This window comes from Peromyscus californicus, unplaced genomic scaffold (genome assembly GCF_007827085.1).
Source record: "Peromyscus californicus insignis strain IS unplaced genomic scaffold, ASM782708v3 Scaffold_16__1_contigs__length_79575227, whole genome shotgun sequence".
Taxonomy (NCBI): domain Eukaryota; kingdom Metazoa; phylum Chordata; class Mammalia; order Rodentia; family Cricetidae; genus Peromyscus; species Peromyscus californicus.
This window is the reverse complement of record NW_026294458.1, coordinates 76,030,661-76,056,401: the sequence shown is the minus strand read 5'-3', so window position 1 is coordinate 76,056,401 and position 25,741 is coordinate 76,030,661. Positions and strand designations below refer to the sequence as shown.

The following is a 25,741-nucleotide window of genomic DNA, read 5'->3' as shown; positions in this document are numbered from 1 at the left end:
TCAGAGCATCATCAACTCCCCAGCCTCTCAGAGAGGCCCCGAAGTTCACGATGAACACCTGGTGCTGGAGCAGAGCCGCCAAATCAAAAACTAGGGGAAAGAGCTTCCAACAGGGGCTGATTCCCTTCATTGTATCAAAGTAGAAATACCCAGAAGGCTGCTGAGAGGTAGCTAACATACAAGCCCTCTCCTTCCACTTCAGGACTCAGAGAAATAAAGGTTCAGAGTGGCCATGCACCACACAGCCTGCCAGAGGTCCAGACTTCAGTATGCTTCCGGCCTGCTGGGGTCCCTGTGAGCTTACAAAGCCTTCCCTGACTGCCACAGTTTGATCTTAGTAGTCAACCAGATAGAATCCTATTTAGAGGCCACTGAGGGAAGCCGAGCAAAAAGAGCTGAGGGGAACCACCCAGGACCAAAAGCATCCTCCTATATAAAGGCTGTGGCAGGGGACAGGGGCGGGGCCCTCCACCCACATATCTCACCCACCTCCGGTCCCTCCCTACTTCTCCATTCCAGCCCCTGCATCAATTCTGACGGGGGTCGGGGGAGCAAATATTCTTGCTTACAAATTGAAGGCTCATTGAGGCCAATGATCTATAGGACAAGGCTCTCAAATCACACAGTACGCTCTATAGATTGCGTGCTTCCTTGGGTAGAAACTGAAAAACAGATCCATGCAATCAATTTTAAAGGCGACTCACCAACCACAAGCAAAACTGATTCATAAGTTAAGAGAGTGCCTTACAAGTCCCAGCCCTGACTGTTTTCTTATTTAAATAAGTGATGGTTTCTCCCTAGACCTCACTTCTCCCTGAACCAAGAGGAAAACTCAGCCACCACTGAGCAAATGCCTAGCTCAACTGAAGGACCAGAGTGAAAGCCTGGGGGAAGAAACTGCTCATAAAACTTTCAGCAGCTCTGAAATCACTGGCTAAACAAGTCATTGCAGACAGCGGTTTCTATGCATTTAATAGCAGAGCCCGTTCTAAAATTCCCTTTGCACTCAGCAACTAAGAGAGCTTTGCTAATGCGTTGCTAACTGGTACATTCTTCACAAAGGCCATCAGAAAGAAATAACTCCACATGCCAAGGTACAGATGCTCAAAGCTGAAGCAGAAAGCAAACCAAATGTGTGAATACACAGAGAGAGAACATTTCTCCACGCTTCTTTTTTAACCTTGGCATTGAATCAACCATTAAAGTATAAGGCATGCACCCTTCTTAGGAAAGTGTTTTAAGCCCTGAAATTTGAGCAGTACTTTAAAGAACTTGTTCAAAATTCTTACCCTAAATATAAAGAGTAATAAACAGTTTATTACAATGAGGTGTTTAATGACATAGCATGTTGGCCAATGTCACCTGTGAGGTTTCATTTTCCCTTGTAATGACCCCATGAGTTGGTCCAATGGGCATTTTGCAAACAGAGAAATTAAAGATGTGAATAGTGTATTTGCCAGTTCAAGTTGGTGTAACAGACAGAAGATATTCATTGTCTTATCATTCTGTTTTGGAGGCTGGAAGTTCAAGCAGGGTTGGTTTCTGGAAATCTCTCTCTCTCTCTCTCTCTCTCTCTCTCTCTCTCTCTCTCTCTCTCTCTCTCTCTTTCTCTCTCTCTCTCTCTCTCTTTCTCTCTCTCTCTCTCCCTTCCTCCCTCCTTCTCTCTCTGAGAAGGTGTCTTTCACTCTATGTGACCTTCCACTGGTTCACGTGCGTTCCTGTGTCTCATCTTCTAAAGACACGGGTTGTATTAGATTCGGCCCCGCTCAACCTGTAACCATCTCCTCGAAGGCTTGTATTTGTTACTTTTCTCTCTGCTGTGACAGACCAGCTGAGAAAGGCAACATCAGGATGGACGTTTTCTTTGGCTCAAAGTTTGGAAGCACGGTGGCAGGAGTGTGAGGTGGCTGGTGACGTTGACTCCCCCTCAGAAAACAGGGAGACAAACGCTGACCTTGATTGCTTGTCCTTTCTCCTTTTCGTTCAGTGTGGGTCTCAGTCCCTGAGAATGGTGCCCACATTCAGGGCAGATCTCTGCTTCTCAGTTGAATCTTTCTGGAAACATTCTTAAAGACATACTCAGAGATGCGTTTCCACGGTAATTGACTAACTACCAGAAGCTTCAATCCCTAAAGACAGTCATCCTGAAGGTTCAGGCTTCACCTGTGTGTCTGGGAACATCACTGTTTAGTTCATGAAAGCATGTGACATTCATACTGGTGAGTGACAGAGCCAGTATGTCTGAATCCCAAGATGCCTTCTATAAGGAGCCTGCTGTCTCTCTCTCTCTCTCTCCCATGCTTTAACATCTCAGACAGAGTCAGGAGACATCCCGCCACGGGAGCAGGGGCAGTGGAAGCTCCTGGCAGGGAGCCGACGTCACAGCACTGAGCTTCATCCTGGTGTGCTGGGTGACAAAGGACTTGTGCATGCTAGATCTCAGCCCACAGCAGTGCAAGTCAACTGAGGACCTGTCCAAATGGAGCTGAGTAAAAATGGCTCAACCTAGTTCATAAGTGCAAAAGTGGTATTTGAGTTTCCTGCCATAGATTAAGTGTGTGATTCCGTTAGCTTAAAAAAACAACAACAAAAAAAAAAAAAAACAGCATTTCATTTGGACTCTCTTTTCTTTTCTTCAAACTGCCAGCAAATGTCCTGGAAGGCGATTCCATGGACCAGGACGTGGAAAGTCCAGTGGCCATTCACCAGCCAAAGTTGCCTAAGCAAGCCAGGGACGACCTGCCAAGGCATATCAGCCGAGACAGGACCAAAAGGAAAATCCAGAGGTACGTGAGGAAGGATGGGAAATGCAACGTCCACCACGGCAACGTGAGGGAGACCTACCGATACCTGACGGATATCTTCACCACCCTCGTGGACCTAAAGTGGAGATTCAACCTGTTAATCTTTGTCATGGTCTACACAGTGACGTGGCTCTTCTTTGGGATGATCTGGTGGCTAATTGCATACATCCGGGGAGATATGGACCACATGGAGGACCCCTCCTGGACTCCCTGTGTTACCAATCTCAATGGGTTTGTCTCTGCTTTTTTATTCTCAATAGAGACAGAAACCACCATTGGTTATGGCTACCGGGTCATCACGGACAAGTGCCCCGAGGGAATTATTCTCCTCTTAATCCAGTCTGTGTTGGGGTCCATTGTCAACGCATTCATGGTAGGATGTATGTTTGTGAAAATATCCCAACCCAAGAAGAGGGCAGAGACCCTGGTCTTCTCCACCCACGCGGTGATCTCCATGCGGGATGGGAAACTCTGCCTGATGTTCCGGGTAGGTGACCTGAGGAATTCCCACATCGTGGAGGCTTCCATCCGAGCCAAGTTGATCAAGTCCAAACAGACTTCAGAGGGGGAGTTCATCCCCCTCAACCAGACGGACATCAACGTAGGGTACTACACTGGGGACGACCGGCTCTTTCTAGTGTCACCACTGATCATTAGCCATGAAATTAACCAACAGAGCCCCTTCTGGGAGATCTCCAAAGCCCAGCTACCTAAAGAGGAACTGGAGATTGTGGTCATCCTGGAGGGAATGGTGGAAGCCACAGGTAAGACGGGTTCCATCCTGTTAGAAATGCATTCAGTTGAAACTCTCTGATGTGAAATGCTATGCTTATGTGTCCTGTAACCTTAAGTACATGCTCTGAGACCTCTAACCATTTCAGTTTTCAATTTTCGCAGTTTTATGATTTGTTTCTTTCATTTTGTGTGTATGAGTGTTTTGCCTGCGTGTATGTATGGGCACCATGTACACGCCTGGTGCCCACAGAGGCCAGAAGAGGGCATCGAATTCCCTATAACCGGAGTTACAGAGCAGTTGTGAGCCACCATGAGGGTGCTGGGAAACCTAACCAGGCTCCTCTGCAAGAGCAGCCAGTGCTCTAAACTGCTGAGCCATCTCTCCAGCCCCCATTTGCCTTTTTAAAAGCCATTTTAAAAGCAAATTAATGATAATTTTTAATGCACTTTAAATTTCCAAATACTTAATGAAATTAGATTTCGATCTGTGTCCAAAGTTTATTTTGAATGATTTTAGAGCATTTCTCATTTAAATATTTGCAGTTTTGTGTTGGCAAGCCAAAGGGGGAGAGTTAGGCCTTTCAAAAATTAAGAAAAAAATAGCTTAATAAACTATTTTTGCCCCTTCTTTGGCCTTCGTTCATAAAACCCACAGAAGTGTTAAGTGTCTCTCCACACTTGACCCACCCAGTGCTCAGCATACATCGCACTAAAGAACTAAAGATTGGTTCCTCATAATCCTACAGACCTTTTGTCATCAGCATTAGTCATGAATATGTTGGTGGCCTGTTCTCAGGGTTTAAGAACCTAAATTTCATACATGCTTCACATTCTGAGAGCAAAGTGGGTTCTGTCCACATATACTGACAGTATGCTGCAAGTCAAAAGCCTGAGCAGAGCTGCAGGCCTCCCAGGAAGTGTATAAATTCAATCCCATTCACCAACTCTTCATAGTTCTGAGTTGTTGCTACACAGTCCGGGTCCCTTCCCCCCTACCCCCACAATCTGTCCTGTGTTTGGAAACCTCCAGCTTGAAACTCTAGGTTGGTCGGTGTCATGTGGAAATGTATACTCTGTGAACTGGTCTCAGTCTTCCTTAACCTGGTACCCTTTTCCAAAGGGAAGTCCCTGGTCCCTTGCATCTGTCTCCCTGTCTCCCTGCACCAACAGGAGGCAAAGTCAGGATTCCTACCAAGTCGTCCTTATGGGGGAGAGGGAAACTTTTCCAGTAAACTTTTACATTTCAGCAAACTGAGAATGTGAGTCTCTGTGGTCCATCACTTCTCTTTCCACAGAACAAAAGGATTTTTAAAGAATAACAGTATCCACTTTGCCGTCCGTGTCTAAGGAACCCACATTCATGAATTCCACCAATCATGGATCCGACACATTTATAAAGCATCTGTTATTGAATGCTTTTCTGTTTCTTGCCATTATTTCCTAAATAATACAGTATAAATATTTATATAACATTTGCACTGTATTAGGTATTATAAGCAATCTAAAGCATGTGGATGAATGTAGTATCTATGCAAACACAGCTATTTTGTAAGAGGGACTTCAGCATCTGAAGATCTGGCATCTTTAGGGAGTCCTGGAATCGATGCCCTCTGGATATGAGACAGTTTTGCGTTTATCTCACATTTCTGGAGCCAGGCACAGGCCTAGAAGTTTGGTATGCAAAAAGAAGTGAGAAATTGACTCTCTCGGGGGAGCAGCTCTCCAGCACTGGGATGGGAAAGACTATTGCTGACTTCTGAGTCACAAGCTCTTGGTTCCTAAAAGACTTCAGTCTGTGTTTTGAACTGGAACATTGGCTGGCTGGTGTGAAACTCTAAATAGGAGCTGCAGAGAGCAGCAGGGCTACCAGCTCCTCAGGCTCGAGTGTTTTATGTTCTTCTGGGGTAATAATCGATTGGAGCAGAGGGGAAAGGGAGAGGAGGAAGGGGAGGAGGGAGAGGAGGGGGCAAGGAAAGAAAGAAGAAGAGGGAGGAGGAGGGGGGAGGAGGGAGAGAAGAGGAAAAGGAAAGAAAGAAGAGGGAGGAGGAGGGGGAGGAGGGAGAGGAGAGGACAAGGAAAGAAAGAAGAAGAGGGAGGAGGAGGGGGAGGAGGGAGAGAAGAGGAAAAGGAAAGAAAGAAGAAGAGGGAGGAGGAGGGGGAGGAGGGAGAGAAGAGGAAAGGGGAAGAAAGAAGAGGAAGGGGAGGAGGAAGGGGAGGAGGGACCAGATGAGAAGAGGAGGAAGAGAATGAGGTAGAGGAGGAGAGGGAAGGAACAAGGATGGTGAGGAGAGAAATGAGAGAGCATGGTGCCCTTGAATGGGGAACTCTGGCACTTTCAGACAGACCTGAGCCTCTCCACCCTGGCAGAGCCCCAGACTCAGAATCCCCCAGTGGTGTCTGCGGGGACAGCTCCCACAGCATGTGCTGACTGACCATCCCAGTGTTCCTTGCCTCTGGGCAGACTTGGGGATGGTCCAAGGGGAATATTCCTTTTCCTGGTCTGTGTACACAAGAATCCAAGCCTCTGGCTCCCAGTGCAAACCCCATCTCCAACAACAGCAGCCGAGCTCCCACACTCCCTCCAACCTCAAAATATAAATGAATCTGAGCAAGAAAATCATTTTTTCACTGTCCCCAGGGCAGACCTTGTCTTTCTGATGACAGTTTGTGTGGGACAAGACTATCAGCAGTGAGAAACATCCTTTTTAGGATAATTAACAGTGATAGTTGCCTAGGAGCGCTCTTGCCTTTCTGAGAGTTCTTAGCCACACCTGGGTAGTTGCCAGCAAAAAGAATCAAACTCTCTACCACTCCTGAGAAAACACAACACTACTGATTTCCTTTTTAAATATATATTTTTAATATATCATATATTATAATACATTGTGAATATGCTATTTAGTATATTTTTAATATATCATACAATATATTGTAAATATATTCTATTATATAGTGTAGATATATAATATATTATAGATATTTTATAAGTTTGATTGATAGATAAATAGATAGATAGATAGATAGATAGATAGATAGATAGATAGATAGATAGAGTTTCCTAATTTCTGGTTAGTAGAGGAAGGGTATTCTAGAACATTCTAGGGGTGTTTGGAAGCTGGACATACATGTCTTGGTCCTTTCCACACTGGTTTCATACAGTTCTGTACCCCCCCAACTTCCGCCCAGTAATTGATTTCTGAAACTTCAGCGGGACATAGTCTTTGAAAATGAAGACCACGTTGGGATTCACAGGCAATAGAAGGCAGGGGAAATTTTAAGGAAGGAGAAAAAAAGGTTTCAATGTCTCAAAGCCACAGAAAAAGAAAACTGTGCAAACTGGAGGAAAGCGAATTGAGGTAAGGATCTGATTATTTGCTGAACAGCAGGGCTGCAATCCAGGAGCCTAAGTGACTTCTCTCAAAACTGTCCCCACTGGGCCAGGGAGGTCCAGCAGTTAAGAGCACTGGCTGCTCCTCCATATGACCCAAGTTCAATTCCCAATACCCACATAGTAGCTCACAACCATCTGTAACTCCAGTTCCAGGGAATCCAATGTCCTCTTCTGACCTCCAAGTACACTGCACACACATAATGCACAGACATACATGCAGGGAAAAAAATAATAATTTTGAAAATTTTATAAAAGCCTGTCTTCATTGACAGTGAACGGTTGTGTCCAGGGGTCTAGATTAATGAGTCTGCATTAGCAGAATCACACTCCATCAGGGCTCAACGTGCCTGTCTTTTCTCTTATTTTTTCCTTGGAATTTCATGCATGCATATGATATACTTCAATCATAGCTAATGCCCACTCTCCTGTTCCAACTCCTGGATCAGCTACTACCACAACCTCCTCCTCCTAACATTTTGTCTAGTCAGTGCTCTATCCACTGAAGCATGAAAGAGTCCACAGCCCTGGAAAAAAAGAAAAAGAAAAAGAAAACAAAACAACAACAATAACAAAAACAGGCCCTGTCTCCCCCAGGCACCATCAATTGCCAACAGCTCCTTAACTGGAGAAGGCGCTTGTGAGCCCCTCCACCATCTGTGCTGGACTGTTGGATGGCTAGATCCTGCACAGGTCTTGTGCAGGCAACCACAGCAGCTGTGAGTTCATGGCTGTAACAGTGCTGTCATGTCCAGAAGACAGTTTCACAGCTGTGCTCCCTGACTCCTGGCTCCTACAATCTTTCCACCCCCTCTTCCAGAATATCCCACCACCACCCCTGGGGGGGGGGGGTGATATGGATGTCCGTTTGTGGCACAGCATGCCACAGTCACTTATTCTCTGCGGTCAGACTATCCACATGCCCTTTCCATCATGCACATCACAGGCTCCTGGTGACCCTGACAACAGCATATTCCAGAGACCTGAGTCATCTTGCAGTGACGTGAGCACTGAGGTCTGGGGTCTGCTGGGAGCTCAGCTAGTGGGACAGGCAACAGGGGGCCAGTTACTCCATGGGAACCTTATGTTCCAACGCCAGTTGCACTCCAGACTCCAATTCCATCGCAGAAAATGAAATCAAGGGTCAGGGGTTGTGGCCCACTTGCCCGTCACACTAGAGACTCTGGGCTGGATCCTCAGCATCACAGAAAACTGGGAGTTGTATCACATGCCTGTGATCCCAACACTCCATCAGTAGAGGCAGAAAGATCAGATGTTCAAGGTCATCCACAGTGAGAGAGTTAATCCCAGGCCAGCATGGAATACAGGATAACCTGCCTTAAAAGAGAGGTTCAGAAAGAAAGAAAGAAAGAAAGAAAGAAAGAAAGAAAGAAAGAAAGAAAGAAAGAAAGAAAGAAAGAAAGAAAGGAAGGAAGGAAGGAAGGAAGGAAGGAAGGAAGGAAGGAAGGAAGGAAGGCTCTTGGAGGCAGGAAGCAAGCCTTGTCTATCCTCAACACCTTGAAGGGATTCCATTAGTCAGACTGACACCATAAAGCACAGGCACACTTTCTCCAAGGACTGTCGTGTCCTGGTCCTGCCTTCAGTCAGAGGGGTGACTGTGGCGACCTCTCGGGAACCTTCCAGTCATGTGATTCTATTTTTGAACATAAATCAAACCCTGGAAAATTCTGGCATCAGCCACCCAGACACCCCAGAGCTGGCTGTATGTCATCTGCAAATGTATTTTTGAAGGGGCCTTTATGTCCCCGACACATGGGCAATTTTGAGGTAGTGATGTTTACAGAAGGTTTCTTAGCTACGTAAACAAACACGCTGAGCAGCTGTGGCAAATGTGCATTAAAATAGTAGAGCATTCATCCAGACTGTTATTTATAGAGGGCAAATGGGCCTCCAGCTAGATGACAGCCACCCAGCACTGGGCCCCGGGCCAGCCAATGCCTCACTGTAGCCTTCTGATTGAACTTCCATATTTACCCCCAGTGATTATACAGCTATGACATGCAGCCTGCCCCACCCCCACTGTGTGCCTCCATGGCACAAATATCCACTAAGCCTCTTTGGGTTTAGGTTTTATACTTTTTATTCTGAAAACTGTACAACTGATAGAAAAAAAATAAACCAAACAGTATCATGAATCCCTGGGTACCTGTCATTTGGTTCTGATACTTGTCAATTCAGAACCAAACATGCTCCTTCACTTTCTAATATTCCCCAATGTTGCAGGATTTCAACTACAAACAGCTGAGTCCTTTTCTACAATAGATAAAGACTCTTAGTTTTTCAAAAACAAATGTATTATGTTTTGATTGATTGACGATTGATTGATTGGGAGGGCCGTGTGTATGCCACAGCCTAAGTGTAGAGATCAGAGGACAACTTGTGGGTGGTACTTCTCTCCTTCTGCCGTGTAGGTCCCAGAGCATAGGACTCAGGGTATCAAGCTTGGTAACGGACACCTTTCCCGCTAAGCATTCTCTCTGGAACAGGAGTCTTTCTAACAGAGCCATGAGCACCGTGGCTCAGGGTGGTGAAGTGTTTCCATGCAAGTGTGTGGACCTGAGTTCAGATCTTCAGAAAATACACAAAGCGGGCTGTGGTGGTATGCATTATTAATCCCAGTGCTCCGAAAGCCACATGGGAGATGAGAGGAAAATTCCCTGACTCTCTTGGACTAGCTAGCCTAGTGCACACAGCAGAAAAACTACAAAGAGACCTCGTCTCAAACAAGATAGACGATAAGGACAAGCACCAGAGGTTGTTCCACATCTGTGCCATGAATGCTGGGGCACGCACAGGCACACACACACACACGCGCACACACACACACACACACACACATGCACACACACACGCACACATTCAAACAAGGTTAACTCTGCACAGTTGGTAAGGTCTCTTTTCAACCCTTCAGTCTTTCGCGTCTCTTTCCGTCTGTGATTTTTTTTTCCCCAGCAGAGAGAGCTCACGGGAGGTTTAAACACTGCATGGAGAACTGGAGAAAATGGAGCACAGGAAGGAGCTAACTAGAAACCACCCCATGTCAGCCCTTCCATGTCCGCAGGTCCTGCAATCTAACAAGTCAACACACAGTGATTAAAAATATTTGAGGAGGAAAAATTGCATCTGTCCTGAATCTATAGAAACTATTTTTTGGCATTATTACACACGATACAGTACAGATGCTATTTCTGTGCCATTGACATTATGGGAGATATTATAAGCAGTTTAGAGAATATTTAACATATGGTAAGATATGTATAGGGTTCTATGCAAATTCTATACCAAAATATGTTTGTATGTTGTCTTAGGGTTTCTATTGCTGCGAAGAGAAACCATGACCACAGCAACTCTTATAAAGGAGAACATTTAATTGAGGGGGCTCGCCTAAAGTTTCATTGGTTCAGTCCATTATCATCATGACAGGGTGCCGTATAGGCAGGGGGTACTGGAGCTGAGAGTCCTACATCTTGATAGGCAGCCAACAGGAAGTCCACTATGACACTGAGTGAAGCTTAAGCAAAAGACCTCAAAGCCCGCCTCTACAGTGACACACTTCCTCCAACAAGGCCACACCCACTCCAACAAAGCCACACCTCCCAATAGTGCCACTCCCTTTGGGGGCCATTTTCTTTCTATCCGCCACATGTGTTAATATATTTATGAGGACTTGAACACCTATGGTTATAGGTAGCCCCAAGACCTCCAGGAGCAGTTCCTCATGGGTAGCAAAGGGCAATGTGCACACCAGGAAACAGAAATTGCTGTTTGGGTTACCAGGGAGGCCAGCAAGCTCTGGAGATGGGCGAAGAGTGCCATTCCACCCCCTCTTGATGTACTCATGTGGAAAGACTGTGTGTAGGCGAAACTCACATCACCACAGAGCTTGAGAGTTTTGAGATAAAGTCTTCCCCGGTTCTTGATTTAAGGCTGAGGAAGAGAAGAGAAGTTTCAAGTCCAAGATGACGCTGCTGAGGTTAAGTAGCCACTTGCAGGGCAGGTCTCTGGGGCTCAAGAGGCTGATGTTGACGTGAACTCTCTCAGCTCGTTTCTGGGTATCATCAGTGCTGTGGTTCATGAAGATTCTATAGAGAAATGTGTCCAGAACAACGAACTAGTATTTAAATGTGTAAAGTTCAGGCATCAATCAATATGCACTCATCTTTTCTCCCTTAAAGTTTTCCTTTAAGGTTCCTTTGTTGGTTTCCCAACCTAATCAATTCCCTTCAAAATCCCTGATGAGATTTGGAACAACCATATATTAAAACAAGATGTGTTGCTGTATGGCAGTTCTGAAATCGAAATTAAATATCGTCTATAAGAACATCCTGGGAGACCCTGATGCTGCCGGATCTCAGTTCCAAGAACCGTTTTTATTTGCTGTAATCAAAATGCCAGTCTGCTCTGATAGGAGAGGATATGAGATTCAGAGTCTGGAGGATAACAAGGTTGAGGGCTGATACAGCAGCTCTCATAGGCTCTTCCCGGTGCTTCGGCAGAGCCCTCACAGTGCCCAAGTCTCAGTTCTCCCTTTTGTTTTGATAATCTACATTTATTCCATCCTGGGCAGGCCATTATTATCCAGCTGTTTATTTCTTTTTAAGAGCTGTAAGCCCAGTTACCTAGTCTTGGGGAAAAGTTCAATGATAAGATCTGAAATGCTAAGCACTTGGCTGAAAAGCTCTGCAGGGTTACACACTCTGGTGAGTCTCTAGAGACTCTAGGAAAGTCTCGAAGGTCAGAATCTCTCTTCTGTACATAGAGGAGTCCGCCTCTCCTTGTTCTTTCAGAGTGAGTCTCAACCCACCTATCTATCCAAGATATTTACTTGGTATCAGCTATCCCAGGAGTAGCTTTGGTGGGGGATTAACCAATGGCACTGCCCCAGGATGGGGTAAAGTCTGCAGTCTTCAACCCCTGGAGAGCCTGTGGTCTCACTCCTGTGTGGGGCTCACACTGTGGAGTGTCCACACCAGGACTCAGGATTGTCCCACCTCCTCTGCCAAAAGCAAAACACTGCAAGAGACGAACATGACCTCTGTAAACATGGGGAAGGGCTGGGAGAGAGGACTGGTCCATGAAGTGCTTAAAGACCTGCCCTGGAGCTCCAGTGTGACGTAAAAAGCCAGGGGTCATCACCCATGCTTGTCAGCTCAGAGCTGGGAAGTTGCGACAGTAGGATCACCAGCTCAGCGTAACGGCTAGGTCCCAAGGAGAGGCCCTGTCCACAAAGGAAAAGTGAATGGCTCCTGAGGAATGACACCCAGGGTTGACCTCATGCCTCTATACACACCTTCACACACACACACACACACACACACACACACACACACACACACACACACACACAAGCACCTGCACACATGAACACACACACACACACATTCCCATATATAAACAAAACAAATTCTCAAATTTCAGAAGGTGCTGAGAGAATTCCATAATTCAAAAAGGTATCAGTAATTTTGGTTGAAAAATTAAAATACTGGATAGAATATTTTACTATTAAAACACACTTTCCTGAAAACTGTTGCTTTTCTTTCCCCCAAATGGACCATGGGGAGATCCACAAATAAATACCCAGAAGCCATTAGTGATGGTCACACAATACACACACCATGGATTCAAACTCAAGGGCACATGGGACCAGGGAGTTGAGTATGCCCCAGCCACGGTCTATGCTTATCTTACACAGAAACAGCAGTGTCCATTAGGAGATGCTGTCAACTGCTGCAGTGACTCTAATGACCACAGCCTGAAGTTAGGGGAGTTTCATTATTTCCTGTGAGTGCTGACAGCAGATTGCCAGGGAAGCAATCTAACCTGACAATTTCTAACCACCCAGAAGAGGATCGCTGAGGGAAAGCGCATGAATTATTTCTGTGTGTACATGTGTGCACACTCCTGTACAATGGCTAACAGCCAGGAGTTAGCTATGCCCTTGCATCCATTTATGATCTGGTCTGTTATATCAATTACTTATCCAGCTTATTTCTCAAAAATGGTATCTCTCAGCCATAGACCTACTCATCCGTACCCTCTTAATTTCGACCCACAATTGCATCATTCACTGACTTGCCTCAGTTTCTTCAACTCTAAAATGGGAGTGGGAATGCTACTTCCCACACAGTGACCTTCCTGTTTGCCAAATCCCTCCAGGGCAGATCATTTCCTTCTCAGAGGCCACCCCAGTGAAACAGTAAGAGGCAAAGCTTTGTCAGGGAGGCAATGGAGAAGACCAGTCTCACAAGCGGCTCCATTGTTTCCAGGGACTTTGAAGTTTGCACAGAATGTCAAATGATCCCCTTTGAAGGTGCTTTGAAAAGTCCACGTGGAAAATATTGACCGATGGGTGCCTGTGCGCAAGCCAGAGTGGCCTCTGCCCTGGTCACCTACTGTGAATTATAAATCGATGATATTTGAAATAATGGGGAATACTGGAGCCAGTAAGAAAGGACTCTGCATTCCCATAAATAGCAACATTCATCACTACAGTGTCTGCCATGAGTGTAGATTGTCCTCACCTCTTCTGAGGCCAGTGAGGACAGGACGAACAGTATGCATCCGAAAACAATACTTCACTGTTCCCAATCCCTCTTGTAGATGTTTCATGAGATTTTTGAGGTACCTGCCATGTTCCCATTTGGAAGATTCACCTCTGTGCTGTTAACTCAACCCAACCAAATCATTTTGACTTCCAGAAACCTCTACAGTATAGAGTTAATTCTACAACGTGGACAACAGACATGACTTTCTCCTGAGAAAGAGTGATAACCATACTGTATCAGTCTGCCTTGACTATGTTGTACCGCAATAACAAACACACCTGAGGTCTTTAAACGGCAAGGGTTTATTTCTCATTTATAAGACATGTCCTCTGCAGCTCTGCCTGTATCCTGCTCACTGCAAGAGGCAGGCTGAATGAATAGTCACACGTGGGACTTGCCATTCTCCTATGGGGGAAAACAGGGAAATGGAAAAACATCTCGCTTCTGCCCTCAAGTTGTTAGCCATAGAAAGTCATGTGGCAGAGCCTGATGTCAGCAGAATGGTTCGATATAATTCTCTCATGGGGGTTTGGAATGAATAATAGAGATCAATGATTTAATCCATCATAGATCCCCTCAGAGTTTGAAAAAAAACCGTACATAGTTGAAAACTTTGTGTGAGGAACAGTTTAAGATGTATAGTGGTCGTTAGCTCATCCCACACAACCACCCAGCCCTCAAAGGAGGAGCCAGGCTTGTGTTTCCTATTGAAATGAGGCCACGGGAATCAGACCTATCAGCAGAAGCAGAGCGGTGCACACCGGACTGTCAGAAAACCTACAACCAGAGTGTGGAACCTGCTCTGGGTTCTCACGGCACAGTGACCCCTCTGCCAGTCTGAATCCTGGCTGGCTCAGTATACTAGACCCCTTGCCAAGTCACCGAGGATGTGAAGCATGACTGAGCATTGGCATGATGCTGAGCAGAGCACCAGGGACACTGGTTGTTTGTTACCATGGCAAAACCCACCCTGCCTCGCCTGATGCAGAATGTCACGACGACACTTTGACAAGTGGGCTATCGCACACGCCAAGCACACCACACTCGCCAGGGAGTGAGTTTGCAGCTAGCGTCTTTGCAGAATGTCTTCTTCCTGCTGTAAATTCTCTCTTCCCTGGGTGAGACTTTATTTAACACCAAACAGGCTGATTTTGAATCTGTCTCCGTTCTTGCATGTTGGTGTGACTGGACATACCACACTCTGTAACTTTATCATAGCATATATATATGTGGGAGGGGATATATACTTATATAAATATGTATATTTATCCTATGGGATCACACATGCAACCCTTTATGATGGGGCCTGGTACACAGTAACTGCTCCATACATATAGACAACTACGTGGTTCTTCATATTTTCCTATCCTCATCGCTGTCAAGCATTTGGCAGCTCCTGGCTGACAATTTTTACGTTTATTTATTTACTTATGTAGAGTGTGTGTGTGTGCGTGCATGTGCATACACAGCGGCTCATGTGTGGAAGTCAAGGGACAACTTATAGGAGTCAGTTCTCTCCTCCCACGTGGATCCTGAGAATCAAACTCAGGTCACCAGGCCTGGTGGCACACACTTGACCTGAAGTGTCTGCTCATTGGCCCACTAATTATTTCAAAAAATGTCTTTCATGGTTTATTTTCAGACCTTAAAAACAATTTGAAAGGTTAAGACCATTCTTATTTGACAAATAGTAAAGGTTGGCTCTTGGATGAGGAGTTGGGATGGAAATGACTTACCCAGAGTCACACAGCTGAAATGGTGACATCAAGATCAAACCTCAGGGCTGTCCAGCTCCCAGGCACCTGCCCATCTGCCTCTGAGGAGAAGCCTAGTCCCTAAGACGCGCTTGAGGATCACAACCATAATGACACTGACTGCAAGTCACTCCTGAGCCTGCAACAGTGCCTGATGCTGTGTTATCTCTGAGCTATTAACTTTCCCGCCCTACCTAACCTGACCGAGGGAGGCGAGCAGGGGAGAGCCACAGGGCTGGAAAGATTGCTCAGCATGTCAAGTGCTTGCCTTGTAAGCATGAGGGCCTGGGACTGATCCCCCAGAACCTATATTTTAAAAAGCATGGTGGCATGTGTTCATGAGATTCCAAATCTGGCAAGTAGAGCAAGGTGGCTTCCTGGGACTGACCGGCCAGCCAGCCTAGCCTGGGTGGCAAGTTACGGGCCATGATAGGCCTTGTTTAAAAAAAAAAAAAAAAACTGGTGATAAGATCATGAGGAACCCCTAAGGTTGGTCTCAAAGTCCATGCTCATGCACATGTGAGCGCGCACACGCGCACACACACACACACACACACACACACACACAGAGAGAGAGAGAGAGAGAGAGAGAGAGAGAGAGAGAGAGAGAGGCACACGCACATGCAGAAAATAAAGAAATAAACTTAAAAACATAAAGTAAGGGCAGTCCGCTGTCCTTTTCTCTCCAGTCTAACCGAATAACCTCAGCAGGTAACTGTTCCAGCAGCAGCTCTGGGCCAACCTGATCCAGTGTGCCCCAGTGCAGAGCCAAGTATAACCCACGACACAATCAAGAGGCCAGCTGACAAACCACAGGGGAGGGAAAATGAAAATCCAGGGTTAACAAAGAAGACTCAATTGGAAGAAGAATCAATTTTAAGTCTGGACTCCCTGCCAGCACAATAGTGAAGACATCAATTCAGGCCAGCCTAGCTCGGCTTGGCTGAGGTTTCCACTTCTCTGTGAAATCCCTGCAAGAGCCCTGTGTGGGAAGATGAAGAGGATGGTGGTCGTGGTGGTGCTGAATTGGTGATGATGATGAAGATGGGATGAAGATGATGATTAGGGCGATAATGGTGGTGATGGCAATTCCCCAGTCACAATGCCATCCTTAGAAGACTTTAATTAAGTACCTATTAATTAAATACATTCACTTTTATATTTTCTCAAATATTTTTATGTAACATATTTACAATAGGAGGTCTGTGGATAATGACATACAGACTAATACATAAAACACTGAGGAGACAGGACCACAAAAACTGATTCTAATATAGGCCAATGTTACATTTCCACTGGCCCAAAATTAAGTAGGTTTAATACAACTTGGAAAAGTAAAGTGATAATAAAGATTGTTTCTGCCCATGATACTTGATCCTAAGGCCAGGAGAAGCAAGGGGCCACATTCACTGAGGCACTACAGATGGGCCATGACCATACATGAGGTCAACAAGTCCAGCACAAGCTTGGCAGATTACGGTCTCCACTGTCATCGTGAGTCGGGCACAGATGTACTCCAACTTTTGGTGGAGAAGCCAGCAAAAGAGTCACCTTGACTGGACACACCCATCCCTGGAAGGAAAGAGATTCACTGTGGATATTTTATGTCCCCATTTGTCAAAGCAAAGCCTTCAGTACCATCACATAAGCAGATAGGATGACACAGTGGCGTCAGATAGAATAAATACAATCGAGCAAAATGTTAGACAAGGCTCAATGGGACATCTTAGGAACAGTGGCCACCCACAGCCCAGGCCGGGGTTTCTTGTCATATGTCTCATCCTAGGTCTCTTCCTATGAAGAAAGAAACCTGAGACAGATCTGAGCACACATTTAAATTTTTCATCTGCTCATCTCCCCACCTACCAAACTCAAGATTTTCACTCTTTTCTCCCATTAGCTTTCCAGCACCATCGACCCTTAAAGAGCAACTTGGTCTTGTATTTAGTTGCGAAAAATCAGATTGGATGATACACACCTTCCAGAAGCTGTACGGACCTCCCAGGTTGGGTGTTAACCACTTCCTGGTCACATCTCCTCCAACATCAAGAACTAGCTCTAATTCCTACACTCCGATACTCGAGACTCCTCAGGTAGCCAGCCACCTCTCCTTTTCCTCTATTGCAATAATCACCCCTCCAATATTTCCATTAACATTAGACATTGATCATTTCTATCATCCTAAAAACATTCAAGCTTAGAATGCTGCACATGCCTGTGATCCTGGCATTTGGGAGACCCTGGCAGGAAGATCATCTCAAGTTCAAGGGCAGCCTGGTCTACACAGTAAGTTATAAACCAGCCTAGAGCTACATGGGAGACCCTACCCCCACCTTCAAAGTAACCTATGCTTCTCATGGTTCCACATCCCTTTCCAGCCCCCATCTGCTTCTCAGCTCACCTCCCACATGACCTCAGAAAGAGCTACCCCTGGCTCCCATTGCTGCTGACAGCTGCCTCCTCTCCAACACTCTTCCTGACGTTCATGGCCCCCTGACAACCCCTCCAATCCCACTCTCCTCTGCAAGCTATTCCTCCTCTTCCCAAAGCCCTCAGCTCTGTCTGGAGTTCTACTCTTCCTGTCCTTGTTACTCCAGGCAGGCCCTGGGATTTCATTCCTAACTTCTGCCTGTGACCTTAAGTTTCTCCCTTGGGCCACAGCATCTCTCCCAAATGCTGTGCTCAGAGATCCACCTGCATACTTGGCATCCTCCTCACTTAGGTGCCTAACAAGCTCACACAGCCTATGGCACCCAGGGCAGGGGTGAGACTGCTCAGTTCACCAGTCCACTCCTCTCCCCATGAGCATCGGTGACGTCATCAATACAGCGACACAGACCAGAAAGGCAGCAACCTCCTGGGTCTACCTCTTTCCCAACATGGAGAACATGTCCACTTTCACCCTCCACAGCTAGCACGCCAGGTCAAGTTGTCAGGGTGAGGGGCCAGAGTTTTCACCTGGTCCCTCTGTGAATGACCACTTACAGAAGCCAAGGCACTCCTAACAAAATACTAATGAGAGTCAATCACATCCCCTGCTTGAAAGTCACCAGCAGGCTGGGTGTGGTGGGGCACGCCTTTAATCCCAACACTCCAGAAGAGAGTCCAGTGGACTTCTGTGAGTCTGAGAGCAGGCCAGTCAGGGCTGAGCTGTGAGACCTTGTCTCAAAAACAAGTCATTAAAAAATGTAAAAGCTCCCAGAGAATCCACTGCCTCGGGAAACTCTAGATACCTCATGAGAGCCTCCGAGTCCTTGTGGCCAGCCTTGGCCTCCACCCTGTGCGCTGGCTCCTATCTTCAGCCGCTTGCCTGTCTGACTCACGCTGAGCCACATGAGTTTCCACTTCTTTCTCAGGGAAGCCTTCTCAGAAAGCCCATAGGAGCCACTTCCTGCATACTGGACATGGCACAGGCTGTGTGCTCAGGACTGGTGGTGAACGTCCCTCATTCATTCAATTATTAGCAGTTGGGCTGTATATTCCACAAGCTTGGTACTTTGCCTTGCTCAGTGCTGTGCTCCCAGAGCCCAGGACAGAGTAAATTATGAACGGATGAAAGATTCTGTATGGTCACAAACCAGTTTGGCTCCTTCAGCACACAGAAAAAAAAAAAAAAAAAGTTTAGAGTCTTTTAAAATTGCCAAAAGTCAACAAAGATCAGGCCAAAGCCTCTGTCTTCCATGGGGCTCCCTGCTGAGAACTGGGGGGGTCAGGTGACTCCCACTGAGCTGTAGACAAGATGAGTGTCCTTGCTGTTGCTCTCCATCAGGATGGTTTTGGTCCCATCACACACCCAGTCCACAGCTCCCACCCACTCCTCTGATATTCTTCACCTCCGTGAAGGGACTCTGGTCTCTCAGTTGCCTAGGTCACACATCTGGCTGTCATCCCTCCCTCTGCCCTTCCCTCCCTGAATGCTTTGAGGACCAGCAACTCCTCAAGCCCTGAGCTGTGGGTAGTTCATGGGGCTTCTTGATGCTTCCTCTGGACCCTCCACTGCCACCTGCTGGAGAATTCATGTCATAAACCCACAAATCTCTTAGATGTGAGGTGTGCCATAAACAAAGTGCACCACCGTATGTGGTGGCCCAGGGTGAGCTTGTCCATCACACCCCATTCTTTATCCCCTAACCAAGCATCCCTGGTCACTTCAATGAAGCTAAAGAATAAAAACAGACTGCTTTGGCATGTCGCAGTGCGCGACCTGTCTGAAAACACCCTGTCCTCCCCTCGGGCACACACAAGCGCGTGAGCCCTGGGTTCATGGTGAGCTAGCTCACATCTGGCCTCACACCTCCTGTGGCACTAGGCTGCCTGAGATGCCCTCTCTTCCTCCAGGGGAGCCCTTTGGAGGGCTTGGCAGACTCAGAAGCTCTCTGTGTGCCTCTGATGCTTTTCCATAGAGGTGACAGACCACTCGTGGGTGGCTCCATCTGACAACAATTTTTAGGATAAAAGTTGCCTTTTGTTTTCTATTTTCAGCAAGAACTACAATCTGGCCTATGATTGGTGCTTGATAAAAAAGATGAAATCCATGATTTCTTATAAACAAGGTCTGGCCTTTTCTTCCTAAATGTGTCTCAGGCCTGTGGTACCTCCTCCTCACTGTAGTGTGCACCCAAAGTCAGGCAACACCCAGTTTTCCTCTGGAGATGCCATGTTGCTTATGGTCGTTGTGGTTTAACTATGGCTCGATAGGCTCATGTGTTGAATACTTGGTGTCTATAGCTTGTGGTTCTGTTTGGGAAGTTTGGGGGACCTTAGCTGGAATAAATGAGTCACTGGAGGACAGACCATAAGAGGTATAGCCTGGCCTTGCTTCCAGTCCAAGTCCTTTGTTTCCTTGATCTGCCCAGATGCAAGGTGTCTCAGCCACTCAATTCTGCGGCCACAGACTTAGCCATGCCTCCCTGTCTAGGATGGACTGCACCTCTCACCGTGATGCAGAATAAAGCCTTCTCTCTTAGTCGGCTGCTGTCCAGCACCCCTGCAGTGATGAGAAAGGCATGTAATGTTTTACTGAAAGTCTGCCCGCTGTTCTGTATGGCCCTTTCCCCACCCAGGAGCCGCCATGCGTTCACAAACTCCATCTGACATGACAGATTGTTCGAAGCAGAAATCCAAAAGGCACACTTGTCCCCAGCACTCAGTCTCAGAATTCCACACAGGGTTCTGCAGATCAGAAGTGTGGCCCGATCCTGTTTGAAGAAGGTCTCATTGTCACCAAAGGCTGGGAGGCCAGGAAGCCGGACTGTGGGAGCCACGGTCACTGGGAGTTCATCCTGCCTAACCCCCATGCACTAAGAGGCCCTTGATGTCATTGAAATTCACCACCAAGTCCCAACAAGTAAGCCTATCAGGAAACCAGGTGTGCGAAGGGGGTCTGGACACCATAAGTTTCTAACCTAATGCCGAAGGTGGTCTACCACTCAGCCCGCCCACTGCGGCAGTGACAGCAGAGAATATAAAGTCGGGACACATAGCAGCGCCTCCACCACCTCGTAAAAAGTTTACTTTTAACTGACAAAGAAAGTCACATTTATTATGTGTAACGTAATATTTTAAACACACACATATGTTAACAACACAACAAATCTTTATCTTCCGATTCCTTCCTCAAATTTGCTTTGTGCTTTTATTTCTGACAGTTTTATACGTGCACGTGAGGACGTTTCACTCTTTTTACCCCCCATGACACTCCCTCCTCCCCATTCCTCACTTTGAAACCCTTCTTTCCCACCAAGTCCCTCTCCTACTTCCAAGTCTGGTTTCGTGAGTGACGCACTGAGTTTCGTTGGGGTGTCTTCACGGCATGGGTGGAGGTTGCTCACAGAAGCACAGGAAACTTGTCAGTGGCTACACCGCTGAAGAAAATAATGTGGCTGTGGGTTTATAGTCTTCCTGCCGAGGATGTGGCATGGACCACCGCACCTACTTCATAGAAGCTGGGAGTCAAACCCAGGGCTTCATGCATGCTAGGCAGGCACTCTACAAATAGAGCTTCATCCCCAAGCCCCTAACAAGACCATTTTGAAGGTTTAAAAACAAAGGCCACATGTGTCAGGCTCAGTGATGCTTGGTCCTCAGCAACGACTCTCCATGTAAGGACCCAGCCCTACCTTTGAGAGCCTGGCAGCTCAGAGGAGGGCTTTGACAAAGCCTTCTCTCTGTCAGGCCAGAGCGTAAATATTTACTGGGGACAGCCTGTACCATAACCACTCAGCTTTGTTACCCAATGTGGAAGCAGCCTCGGGCAGTAAGGGAGAAAAAATCAATAGGGCTGTGTCCTGATGCGATTTTATTTATGGACACATTATCATTTTCATGGGTTATAAAATATTGTTCTTTTTTTTCAACCCTTTTAAAGGTATCAAAACCATATTTAGCTCTCCCCTATTCCCTATTTTGTAAAACAGAGGACCATACAGTGCAGAGTAGGGTCACACATGTAGGGGTGCTGGGAAGATCAGGAGCTCCCCTCCCTCTCCCAGAACACCCCACTTCAGTCTGGATCGGTGCTGAGACCCAGGAGGCAGAGTGGCTGGAGAAGGGGCCCTTCCTGAGCCTGGAGAGCCTAATCATTTGCATGGCACTTCTCCTTTGAGTGGAAATCTAACAGGACGCAGAGGTTTCTGACCTTTTTGCAGAGCTCTGATTGAACTTGGATGCAGAAGCAGGACTCCATCAGTAAACAGTGCTGTTATTAATATTGCATTTTCAAAGAAAAAGATTAAAGAACATGAGCCTTTTGTTTTAATGGATTTTTACACTGACACAATCCCCTTCTGACTTGCTTTTGTTTCTTTGGACAGAAACTGCTCCCTCAACTTCAGTCTCCCCAGCTCTTCTCCAAGGAGCATTTATTCTGAGCCTTGGTTCATTTGGAGTCTGAAAGCCCTCAACTCCATCCCTCCCCAAGAGATCCTTTCTTTGTCCAACCCCTCTCTGCCAGCACCCCAGGGTGTGCAGGAGGCTGAGGATTCTCCAGTCATTTTCCATCAATGATGACACACGCCACCTGGTCTACAAATGACATGTCCTGTGGGTTTGAGAGAGGTGGCTCAGCAGTTAAGAGCATTTGTTGTTCTTGCAGAGGACCCAGGTTCAGTTCCCAGAGACCACATGGTGGTTCACAACCATCCACAACTCAAATTCCAGGGGATCCAGTGTTCTCTTCTGTCCTCCAAGGACACCAGACATGCACGCATGTGGAATGCAGATAAAACACTCATACACATAAAATAAATAAATCTACAACATAAGAGTAAAAAGTAAAATAATGAATTCCATATCCATACTGCAAACCTTGATCCCTATCAGGCCAGCACAGAAACTGTGCAGAGAGCCATCCCCTACTAATGCGTTGGCAATATCTCTCATCATTCAAAACAGCTACTGCCAACACGGCATCCAAATGACATTATTCAAACTTCCTAGTCACTAACTGTGCTGGCTAGTTTTAGGTCAACTTGACACAAGCTAGAATCATTTTGGAAGCAGGAGCCTCAGTGGAGAAAATGCCCCCACTAGAATGGCCTGTGAGCAAGCCAGTAAGCAGCACTCCTCCACGGCCTCTGGGTCAGTTACTGCCTCGGGTTCCTGTCCTGACTTCACTTGGTGATGGACTATGACCCGAGTGGTGTGAACTGTAATACCCCTTTCCTCCCTTTTGCTTTGGTCATGGCGTTTTATTACAGCAATAGAAACACTAACTAAGACACCAGTAAGACCAAAAATGGCAGGTAGGAAGCTCACAAGGACCCAGGATCTTGGGTGACAGTAATTGTGACAAGCTCTTATTTAACACAATACATCTGGACTTGCCTGGAAAAAAAATCAATTTTCCCTACTGGGGATGTTGGTTGGAAAATACACCTTCTGGTTCTCTGCTATTGGTTGTCCTGTCTTTCCATGGTGCTTTCTTTGGCCTTGGCCAGTTTTCTCAACAGTTTCTCTTACAGGCTATGGACCTCTTGGCATTCTCTGTGCTCCGTCATCTATGGAGTCCCTCTCTTTCTTCTTCTTTCATGCTGTTGGCTTTCCCTCAGGGCACAGGTCAACTGTTTGGTAGAATATTCCTCCTGTGTTTTTCTGTTTCTTCGTGTGTGGGGAGGAACTCAATGGAAAGGATGCTGTGCTCATGTTTGACACTGTACCTGGAGGCACAGGGTACTAGTTGTTCTCAGCTGGAGCCATGGTGAAGGGTTTCTCAGCCAAATTATTGTCCTTACCTTGTAAAGGCCACCATCTGAGTAAATACTTTGAGATTGGGGCAATATCCTGGGTAGCATTATACTTCCCCTAGAACCTCCTTTGAGCAGTCACTGGTGGTTCATAGAGCTTGCATTGGCTATGCCCCCCATGGTTACCAAGTGGCAGTCTTCAACTGACTATATACCTGTCCTGACTTTAGCTATAAAAATGGCCCTCTCCCACTTTGGACTTCTATCAACACGACTCTTCTCAGTGGTTCTACTCTTTGACTTCATTTATTTACTTGTGATACTCAAGTTAGCCCAGCATTTTCCCATCATCAGATTTCCCCATCCCCTTTGAGGACTTGCCTTGAGCTTCCCCAGCAGCTCTCTGGACAGACATGGAGAGTCCTTGCACCTCTAAGTCACAACTGTTCTTTAAAAGCCAAGATCCGACATAATCCACGCTGAGCGAGCCTCCCTACCAGGTCCCTCAGACTACAGCAGCTAAAGTATTTCAGAAGAACCCAGCCTCTGCCAAGTGCATGTCCCAACCGAACTAGAAGATCGAGACCAGCTCCCTCCTGCTCCGGGTCATACGGATCAGTAGTAGAGCACGTGCTTAGAGTATGTGAGGCCCTGGTGTCAATCCCCACCACTCCTAATCATCGTCGTCGCCGTCATCGTCATCATCATCATCATCATCATCATCATCATCATCATCACGGCCCTCTAGGAACTCTTCGTAGGGAAATCCCAAGCTGATCACCTCCAGTATCTGTGAGAACAGTAGGAGACAGCCAGCAGTCCCAGTCTCTCCGTCCTTCCAGAGGGTGACCACCCAGCTTTGTATCCAAAGAAGAGCAAACCCTAGTCCAACAGTGGTCAGACAAGAGAGCAATGGAAATACCATGGGGAAGATCTTCACTGAGCTGCCTGATACAGGGGAACTGAGCCTTCCTCTGCTAGGAAACTCCGACCCCCCCCCCTCCACCTCCCCTGCTGCCTCATGTCACAGACCTGATGATGGCAGTTGACTCCCCCAGTGGCAGTAGACACTGTCGGCTCCTTATACTCAGAGCTAACTTAGCATAGCATCAGATTCATGGACAGCAATCCGGGGTCAGCATGCTGTGTGTCCTCATGATGCTTCAGTTCCCGTTGCTTTTCAGGACCTTATCCTGAGAGTTTTCTCTCCTAAGCAACACCTTCATATTGACGTTTGCTAATCTATATGCTGTGTGAACGTGCTGACTTGGGCTGCCATCACAAAATAGTACCAACTGGGCGGTGTCAACAACAACATTTATGTCCTCAAAGTCTGGAGACTGGAAGTGTCAGATTGAGGCACAGTTGATTTTGTTCCTGGTGAGAGCTCCCTTCCCAGCTCGGGGACAACGCCTCCTCTCCGTGTCCTCACACAGCCCTTCCTCTGCATAGGCAGAGATGGAGATTTCCATTGACTTTCTCTTCCTATAAAGACATCAATCCTGTTGGACCAGCTCCCTCTGCTGCCCTAGAACCACACTCAACCTTAATTATTCATATAGTCCCCATCCCCAAACAATCAAGGCCTGGGACTTGAATGTATGGATTTAGGGGAGACACCATTAGTCCATGATACTTTAGAAGCTGCTTACGTTCTTTCTGAATCAAGTCAGGATAATAGTAAAGGGACCCGTGTTTTCATTGTCACTAGGGGTCCTGAGCCTCAACATCAGTTCCCCAAACTCCACTGAAACCAAGCCAGCCAACCTGACACCTGCAGCTGAACTGTGCTGTGTCTATAACTTGGTAAATTCTGACTACATCGTATTGTCTCTTTATCCCATCCAGCAGTCCTAAGAATATTAAAAGCCCTGTTGCCCACTTCAGAGATACCCACTTTTCCCTCTGTATTTGAATATGTGCACTTTCCATTGCTAAAAGAGGCATCTGGAAGCAGGATACAGAGACACACACCAGCAATCCCAGAATTTGGGAGGTGGAAGCAGGAGAATCAGGAATTCAAGGTCATCCTCAGCAACATTGCAAGTTCAAGGCTACTCTAAACTATAGGAGACCCTGTCTCAAAAAGCTTGCAAAATAGCAAGCAAAATCATCCAGGGCAAGGAGGTAGAAGGGGTCTGTGTATGGATGAGAAGAACTCCTGAAGAGAGCCAACAAGATAAATACAGCAGGGCACAGACTCCAGAGCAGTCGTCCTTACCTTGCAGCAGCATCCAGGAAGACTCACAGGATATAGTTACTGGCAAGAAGGACACTGCCTAGTGGCTGTAACAGCACTCAGCACTGTTGT

At 46.7% G+C, this 25,741-nt stretch overlaps 1 protein-coding gene across 5 annotated transcripts in view; it reads left to right on the top strand.

The window, feature by feature from the left end:
* Positions 1-25,741, top strand: part of Kcnj6 (potassium inwardly rectifying channel subfamily J member 6) — a 254,856-nt gene that overhangs the window by 160,670 nt on the left and 68,445 nt on the right. For all 5 annotated transcript variants that reach the window (XM_052741282.1, XM_052741280.1, XM_052741278.1 and 2 more), the window contains exon 3: positions 2,648-3,568. In XM_052741282.1, the coding sequence (XP_052597242.1) occupies positions 2,648-3,568 (921 nt within the window). The remainder of the gene's footprint in view (positions 1-2,647; positions 3,569-25,741) is intronic.